This window comes from Gavialis gangeticus, unplaced genomic scaffold (assembly GCF_001723915.1).
Source record: "Gavialis gangeticus isolate Ggan-Ray unplaced genomic scaffold, GavGan_comp1, whole genome shotgun sequence".
In the NCBI taxonomy this organism is placed as follows: Eukaryota; Metazoa; Chordata; order Crocodylia; family Gavialidae; genus Gavialis; species Gavialis gangeticus.
The window spans coordinates 13,007,390-13,016,936 of record NW_017729022.1 but is presented as its reverse complement, the minus strand read 5'-3'; the positions used below and the strand labels follow the sequence as shown (position 1 = coordinate 13,016,936).

General features: G+C 40.1%; 1 protein-coding gene across 1 annotated transcript in view; it reads left to right on the top strand.

Annotated features, from left to right (window-relative positions):
* The window catches only part of ADAMTS20 (ADAM metallopeptidase with thrombospondin type 1 motif 20), a 257,040-nt gene that overhangs the window by 26,423 nt on the left and 221,070 nt on the right, over positions 1–9,547 (top strand). The window contains exon 3 of the mRNA XM_019515771.1: positions 3,772–3,937. Within this exon, the coding sequence (XP_019371316.1) occupies positions 3,772–3,937 (166 nt within the window). The remainder of the gene's footprint in view (positions 1–3,771; positions 3,938–9,547) is intronic.

Sequence of the window (9,547 nt, the reverse complement as noted above, 5' to 3'; positions counted from 1 at the left end):
CCCAGTACTCTTTGCTGCCATGGCAGGGGGTCGGACTAGATGATCTGCTCAGGTCCCTTCCGACCCTAGAAACTATGAAACTAAGAGGAAGAGAGATCTAGAGCAGAAGCTGTGTGACTTTTCAGTATAAAGTTGATATCTAAATTTATGTTTCCAGATAATCACATGGAAACAAGATTCAAATCCAGGCAAGTTAAATTGTTGATTTAAATCACTTAAATAAAGGATTTATGTTTAAAAACGTTAAGCAGATTGATACTTTGTAAAACTGATTTGATAATTTCTGCTATTGTAACTGAAATAAATGTACTTTGCTCTTGCTTCTTTGGCTTTGAGTTTGAAGATTGAAATTTTGCTGCCAGAGTAATGACATTTGTTGTGTTTTCGCACTTAGCAGGGAAGACCATGAGCAGGTTTTCATCTTCTTCCCCTAAATTGTAAATTAAATAAATGTTTTAAATGTAGCAATTGATGGGATATCTTATTTTGATTTTTGTATCTACCAGCAAATTTCAAATACTGAAATTCAGGGTCATGATACTGCAAACAAAAGCATCTCATAAATAAGTACGTAATTGTAGCATCAGTGACTAAAACTGTAATTTTATCATTATTAACCTCTTTGTCACTTGAAACAAAAAGGCTTCAGTATTAAGTTAAATTCCAGAGCCCATTGGCATCCAGAAGTGGAAATTTATGTGTTACCTAGATAAATAGAAATGCTGATCCTAAAGACTTCAAATTGCAAAACTTGATAGAGGGTTATAGCCTGGTCTATACATCTCAGCTTCAACAATAAAGACTTGTTGAAGTTTTATATATTGGAAGATAATGTATGTATTACAAGTGGGGCACAAACTGTTTGCTTTGTATTTTTGTATTTACTGTTGGTGGTGTGCTCACGATAGGGTATTCTGGGGCCCTAATTTTCTTTTACAGCATAGATAAAAATTTTAAGTGTGGAATTTCCTTTTCAAAAGATGGGTAAAATCTGAAATTCTGCTATTGATTGTGAAATTTATTAAAGGAACAAGTATAAAATATTCACTATCAAATTAAGATTGTAAAAGGGGAAGAAATTAAGATTTTATTTAAATTTAAAATTTATTTTACTAAAACATGATTTTTATCCCTTTTAAACAGAGATTTTAAAAGAACCTGCAAAGAATGGATAAATGAATGTATAAATAATGTTTACACAGACAAGGTCAAATTTATCCCATCTTTAGAATATGGCTTTATTAATCAATCACATTAAAAAAAAAAACACTAAATCTTAGCTAAAACTTCACTCTATCTAACCTAAATAAGAGGACCTACTGGTCTCTTTCTTTTGTTGCTTGGTTCATAGAATTAAATTGGTGGTATATGTATTCCATGATATCAATGTATCCTGCCTGGGACATTCCTGAGCATGTCTCGCCTATTCTCTTGTATTCACTGTCTAAACCTGGACAAACATTAATGACGTTGCTTCAGGGTCCTTCCCAGTAGCTAGTCTGAAGCATGCTGGAGATTGGGTGCATCTACACGAGATGCTCAATGCGCAGTAGATTAATTCAACTGTGCATTAGTGTGTCACAGCAAAAGCCATGGTAATGTACAGTAGAATTAGTCTACTGCGCATTAGCACTACTAAGAAGGCATGTGCAGGTGCTACTGCACAGTAGTGCTGGTTACTGCACATTGAATTAATACCTGTTATTACTGTTCTTGGAGCATGCAATCAGGAGTGGGTGAAGCTGTGTGCCTGGGAATATCCCAAGCTATCAGGTGTAGACATACCTGCAGAGGACTGACTGACAGGCTGTAGAACTTATAGGACATCTCAGGTTGTAAAGGTCCTATAGGACTTGGAGCCACTTTTATGCCCAGGCCTTACTACGAATTTAGATCTGTCTGATACTGAGAAAAGGCTACATCTGCGGAGTGAGATATAAAGGTATGAGAGGAAACATCTGGGGGTCAGGGAATAGTTACATGAGCATGCGTGTTATGATTTTGCTCTTTACACAGGAAGCATAATATGAAGGAACAATCCAGTCAAAGTGGTCTGTTTCTTAACTACATTCAAGGCTACACCTAGCATGTTTCTGGCCTGCTCATCTTGCATATTTCTAAACACAAAACACTGCCAGCCACTAAAGGCTCACACTTTTTAAGCAGATGCTATCAATTCCTCTATCTCTGTATTGCTCAGCTAGGGGTTGCAACGCCCATGCAGGTTACAGAAAGCATTGAGGCAATCAAGGGAAGATAAATATTTTAATACAATCTAAAACAAAGAAAATATTGTTCCCCTACTCCACCCACACCCTTACCATTCAAGGATAGATATTCTCTGTCTACTTTTTAAAACATGCACAGTAACAAATTTATAAGGGGTGATCACTTATACTTTTTAACATTTTGTTAGTAAATTAAGGGGGTTGTGAACATGTTTTACTTCTAAAAAGGGGTGAGCAGTCTGAAACACTCCTGCAGACTCCTAGAAGAGGGTGTGACCTGGAGGTGTACTCAGGGACTGTTACTGCTGCCTTGTTTCCCTAGGCCTTTGCTGTTATACCACTTCATGCTGCTTCTGTCTGAGGGCTTTCTATTGTGACTGAGCTTTCAGCTGTCTTGCTGAAATTCCAGTTGGTCTTCTACAGGTCATGTCATACTAGCTCTGATGGAAGCCTTTTCTGGGGACCTAGTCATAAACAATAGCTTCCTAGCTCTTATGCGCTGCTGCCTTTTGGTGGCTGTGTGTGTCACATTCCTGCCTGCTGCTTCCCTTGCCCCAAACCTGAGGCTCCTACGAGTACAGGGGTTGCTGATGTTGTGTACTGTTTGCCTCTAAACCTTTCTTCCCTCTCAGTAGGCCCTGTATCTTGATCCTGTTCTCCCCTTATGCTTAGCCAGCTTGCTCTAGACATCTTTGCTTCATATCTTAATGTTGTATTCACTGTTAAAAATCAAATATCTAACCATTAATTAAAATGATAAGAAAGATTAAGAGGCAAAGATGCTCTATTAGGATGTCTCTATTGAATGACCTTATGGGGGGATTCACTAGGGGAGACTGATTTTTTGCTTGCTTGTTTGTTTCCTTTGTGGATGGCCAGTTTTACTGATTACCCCTCCACACGCATTTGGTTGCCTTGGCTTTTGGAACCTTTCAAACAGAAGAAGGACAGAAAAATATTGAAGGAATAGCAACATTTATTTCAAAAGAATAACAAGAGGAAATTAGACAGGAGTAGCTCCTGAAACTAGTTTTAAATATTTTTTTGTTGAAATAAACTACATTTTATGTTAGCAATATCTCTTTTATATAGAGTGAAACTGAAATTTTAGGACCAAAGTGTTATGTTACTTGCAGAAGGAAGGAACAACAGCTCAAGACAAAAACATAACTCAAGGTACAAATCCCAGAGTTGAGATTTCCTTGTTACTCTGGACTGAACTGATGTATGAGTGGAAAATTCCAGACTTTAGCTTAAGTATGGAGATTGTTAGGATTCTGCCTGTGCTCTAGGATCTTCCTACACAAAGTATTTTCAGGATTGGAAGCATCTAAAAGTAGAAATATAGATACAGATTTGCATGTAGTACATAATATTCTCAAATGAAACCTCAAGCTTCAATGGCAACAAAATATACCAGGCAGTGCAACTTAATTTAATTTAATTTTAAACACTTCATAATCATTTTCTTACGCGTGGTAAGTTTTTGTACACCAATGACTTCCATGTGAAGTGCATTGACCACCTATCTTCGATTTTTCAGATGGGCACCTTTAAAGCACATGATGGTGAATATTTTTTAGAACCTCTGATGAAAACAGATGGAGGTGAACATGAAGATGAACATAACAAACCACATCTTATATACAGACACGAAGAATTTAAAAAAGATGTTTATCAGAAATTCCATGAACCTTGTCAAGTTTCAGGTATAGTTATGCTTTACATTCTGGTGTATTTGTATCTTTTTTGTTATTGTGGGAGTCTCAGCATCTTAACAAATTGTAAATTATAAAGTGTTGTTTTTCTGTAGTAGTATTTATGCCTAGCCATTAATTCACACAATATTAAGTGTGGATTAATGGCTTCCCCCAGCTTAACCAGGGCAATTAAGCTGCAGTTTCAGGTCACTCCCAAGCAGAGAAGCTACAAACATCTGCACTGGGGTCCTGGGCTGGCTATGGCAGGCAGCCAGGAGGTCCATGGAGCCTCAGCCCAACTTGTTGCTAGCAGCGGGTACAGCACAGCCCTAGCCCCTACCTCACCGTCTGCCCCAAGGTGCGTGTGCACCCGTCAGTGGCAATGAGCCAGGTCAGGGCTCTACGGATCCCAGTGCAGCCGCTTGCAGCCTCCTGGCTGCCTGCCACAGCTGTCCTGAGCTCTGTGGCTGGCAGTAGGGGCCTGCACAGAGTCAGGGCCCAGGCTGGATGTGACAAGCAGCAAGGAGGCTGTAAGTGGCTGTAACAGAGTCTGCGGAGCCCTGACCCAGCTCATTGCCAGTGGTGAGTGCATGTAGGGTCCATGAGCCGGGGCTGGGGCTCCACGGACCTCGGTGCAGCGGCTTGCAGCTTCCTGAACTCATGGTGCAAACAGCCCTGTTCCCCCCTTCCCATGCTTCAAGATTGCAGGGCTTCCCGCCCTTTTCTTTGCTTGCAGGTAAAGTTTTTTTTGTTTTGCTTTGTTTTAATTCTTCCAGCAAGCCTTCCAAAAGCATGCTGTTACTTTTTGATTGGACTCACAGTTAGGAGTGAGATTAATTAATCAATGAGGTTGTTCCAGTTGCAACTCAAATCTTTATTAGGATATGCTATAGCAAAGACTTACTGGTACTAATAAAGCCAATGTTTATGCAGCCTTAGATTTGGGAAGAACAGGTCTGCTGGCTAGGCATCTGCTTTCCTGGGGACTCGTACTGAGTTGTTTTTTTCTGTTGAGCTTCGGGGAAAAGTCCAATCTGTTGCTTGCCCCAGGCTCAATATTTATGGATGATTGATATGGCATGCTAATAATTGATCTCTGATTGGTTTGATTTAAATTTCTTTGTTTCACTGGAACTTGTGGACCTGGATGGAACCATATTTTAATGGCCCTGGGAAAGGGCTCAAGGGATTAATTTAGCTAAGGTTCTTACTCCAGTCTGTCATTCATCTGGTAACCTTTAATCAATATCATGTTAATCATTTGAAATTTATATTTTTGAGATAGCAGAAGAACAGATTTATTATCTTCTTTATGGCTTGCTTTTTGGCCGTTGGTCAGTTACTTGCTAAATGTGCCCTGTAGCCTGACAAAGCTGCTTCGCTCTTTCCATCTTCAAGGCTGCCTTTGTGTCTATAATTATGTGAACATGTTAGCAAAAATGCATTTATTATAGTAAAATAACCATTAATACATTTGGTCACCTTAGTTATTAATGTTTTAGGATGCAATTGTAATACAGAGCATCTAGGATACGGGCCCTTGGCTTGCCGTTTAGTCATGTTTCAACAGCTTTGACTTAGGTTCCAAGAAAATGGCCAAGCCTGACATCCACACTTTCCCTGCATATATTTGGTTTAACTTGTTTGTTACCCATAGTTCATGCTACACAGACTTATACATGGCTACAGCAGAACCTGCCACTTTTTGCGGAAAACACCTGATTTTGCATTCTTCACAAAAATGCGAAATTGATATTTTGGTAGGTCCTTAGTAATGATTCCAAAAGGAATAAAACCCCACAACAAATAGCATAAGGACAAATGTGGTTAGCAGAGTGCTTTAAACATGGGGTATAGTGTCATTTTATCACATTTTTGTTCCTATATATGAATGTATTTGCATAGTTTATTGAATAATGCAAAATAATGTGATCAGGGAAAAAAGACACTCACAGCTATTATAAATGTACAAACTGAGACAAAGGGGAAGGACTAGAAAGGCTTTATTTGGGAGTGTAGGTGTTCATAATCTATCACTGCAAACAGTGAGATACCATGTGTTTAGACATACTTCCATATCAGTGTATTTCAAGACCCTGTCTGAGCAATGTACTTCTTAACTTTTGCTATTATACTTGTGCCATTTTAGAAATATTGTTCATGGTATCTAAGGTAGTGTTTTAAAACTATTCACATACTCAGTGCCTTCTTGTGATTTTAATATAAGCATGAGAACTTTGGTATATAGCTTCAAAGAAAACACAAAACTGTGCAGCGTCACAATAGGATGTCGGAGAAAGCAGTTTGTTTGGCCTGATTTGACATTTTAGGAACATCCTATTTAATTCTGCATTGTTGATGAGGCCTGAAATGAACCTGTTCACATTCTGAATGTATATTTATTTCAGAAATGTTTTATCAAAAGTTGTAAATTGACAAGTACCTGATTTTCCTCAGGAGGAAAAGAGTCAAAAGAAAGCCAAATCTTCTCTGTTCCATTTCTTAAAGAATATGTGATTAAATATTTGAAGAGATCAATTGCAATAAATTGTACCTTGCTTTGATTTTTGGTAGCTTGTGCTTATGACATTAATCCTACAGACAACTACATTTTAAACTTAGAAGCGGTAAGTAGAAGGTGAAAACTCTGATTATTCATAGATTTTAAGGCTACAAAGGGTTTATTATAATCATCAAGTTTGACTTCCTGAATAATACAGGCTATAGAAAAGCACATATCTGCATATGTATTTTTGTTTAAGGTTATTTTAGAAATATGATAATATCTACTGACTGGTATTTTATTTAGGAGTTGGTGTTTTATTTAAAAATAAAGTTATGCTAATACCTCAAATTATTGAAAAATAGAGTGTAAAATATTGTTTTGAATGCAAATGAACAAATTAAGTCATCTTTAATTCCAGTTTTATGATTAGGTTAAATTGGGCGCATCTACGTGTACTGTTACGGTGCATGAATAAACTCCTTGGCCAGTTGCTCCCAGGTGCGCCGTTTGAACATGCGCCCAAGAGCAATTAACTCTGGAGTAATAAGCTCTGGAGTTTTTTCATGTGCAGCATGCAAAGATGGGACAGAGCAGCCCTGGCTGACAGGGGGCCCCAGGGGTCAGCCTGCAAGCTGGGGCTGTTCCTCCCTGGCTCAAAGTGATATGGAGGTGCTGGCTAGAGCACGAGGGACCCTTAATGTGGGGCTAGCTGGCAACAGCCCCTGCACTGAAGCACCCGTTTGCCTCAGCCAGCTCATCCAGCATCTACACACACACTGCTGTGGAGTTTGTTAATGTGGAGTAAATTAGTTTACTTTGGCTTAATAGGGGCACAGGTGTAGACACCAAGTTGTTTACTGCACAGCTGATTAGTCAACTGTGAAGTAAACATCTCATGTAACATGCCCACTGTTTTAAACTACACAAAGTAATTTATCCTACATTGTTTGAGTACCGTAACTTTTGTACCACATTTAATCTTCTTCAGACCTTCAGAGTCCTTTCTCCTCTTCCTTTTTTTTGTTGGCCAGAGCCATACAGCTACTTACTGCCTTTCATTAGCAGTCCACCAGTTGTCTTTTCATATCAGCACTTCAGTTGTATGGTTTATTTTATATACCAGTCTATTTCTGAGTTAAGGTGTTATTTTTTATTAAAAAAAAACGGTATTTTTAATTAAAAAACAGCTTTATTAAATGTCCTTGAGGGTCCCCTTTTTTTCCTTGTTGTTAGACTGCATCACAGGACTGGAATGGACACCCCTATCCATTCCTCCTCCCCTGACTACTCCCCAGCCCTGGCAACTGAACCCCCAATTCCCTACCATTGCAGGCAACCCTATTGTATACTTTGTTATAAAACTATTTAGTTTTTTTGTCCCCCTCCATTGGTATTGGAAGACTGTTTTGGGAACCACACTCTGATACCAAAGCACTTGAGCTCCCAGAGTTCTAGTTTAAAATGGTAGCAGAATGTTCTGGGTGGACTATATTTGCTTTGGAAATCTCTTATCTACTTTGCTCACCTGAGCCTGGCATTAGTGACCATGAGGCTGTGTTACAAGACATTTGTTTTTTTCAAGGGATGTTCATTACAGGATAGACAGTGGAGCTATTGTTAGAAGATCTGAGGTTAGAGCTGGTTTGGTGCTGGGCAGGCTTTTGGGCTAGGTACAGACAGTCAAAAAGCCCGAGGCTGAATCAATTCAGTCTTTGAAAGTTGGTCTAAGCTGCACAGATTAATTTGAAACAGAAGTGAACAGACCTTTGATTCAGGAAATGCAGCTACATGTCTGCAGTGGCTCAGGCCAGAAGCCAGGGGTGCTAGAGCTCAGTTCTCTGGCTGTGTTTGCTTCCTCTTCCTGCTGCCCCCAAGGTCTCTAGGATTTTTGGTCTAGAATTACAGCAGCAGGACTCTGTAGGGTTGCTTATCATTTCCTCATCGTGCTTCCAGATGCCTCTGGGATGTGTAGTCGATGGTTGCAGCCAGCAGTAAGTTTGAGTGGGGAAGGGTTGTTTTAACTCCCCTGCCTGGCCCCAGACCACAGCCAGGGTTTGCCTGGGGGGCAGAACCCCATTCCCCCCACCCCTCATAGACTGGACTGCATCCCCAGCTGGGCTTGTCTCCATCCCTCCCCCATGTCAGCTAGCTCTCACTGCTCCAGCTAGGGAGCAGAGGGGTGGGGCCAGCCCTGCTCTCTGGAGCAGACAGCCCAGCCCAGCCCAGCCCAGGGCTGGAAAGCATGTTAGGATGCTGAAGAAGTGTGATTTGCTTTGAACCAGGAAAGGGTCTGGGACAGAAGTTTCATAAACTGGTTTGACCCAGATGAGTTAAGTCTGATACTACATTTAACTAGGTTTATCTTAAACCTGTTTCAGTCATTTTGAAACTGGTTTATATTTATTGAGCTTCTGTTCTGTTACAGGTTTAAACCAGTTTCTGATTATTTAAGCTGGTTTATGTGTAAGTTCTGTCCCTAGCCTTGGAGGTTGGCTTTTGATGTTTTCAGCTAGGTGGAAACTGGAGGGGACCATGCTCAGTAATAGGAGGATGAGGCAAAACTCCGCAACCAGCTTGCTTATGAAAGAAGATTAAACGAGCTGAGATAAAATTATGGAGGCAAAAGAATGTTAGTAAAGGGAGCCCTGGCTCTCCAGTCAGGATGCAAGATGCATGGGGTTGTGTTTACAGTTCCTAGGTTGCAGAACAGAGTGGGGATTGTTAGGTATATCCCATACTTCTGGACATTGCTCGTTGCTACAGGAACCAGGAAGGATTTTTTCCCTCTCCTGTTGCTAAGTGTGACAGGTTTGTTTGTTGCAGCAAGGGAAATTTAGTTTACCTATTAAGAAAAGCTTCCTTAGTAGGAGGGTAGTAAAGCACTGGGACAGGTTACCCAGAGCGGTTACCCTGGAGGTTTTTAAGACCCAGCTACATAGCGCCTTGGCTGGGATGATCTAGTTAGGAATGGTCCTGCTTTGAGCAGGGGGTTGGACTACTGGATGACTTCCTGTGGTCCCTTCCAACCCTAATATTGTGTGATTCTATGACATATTTCTTTTGTTTCTTACATAGACCTTTTTTGTTGTTTTGTGTTGTTTCTGCTTGTTTAT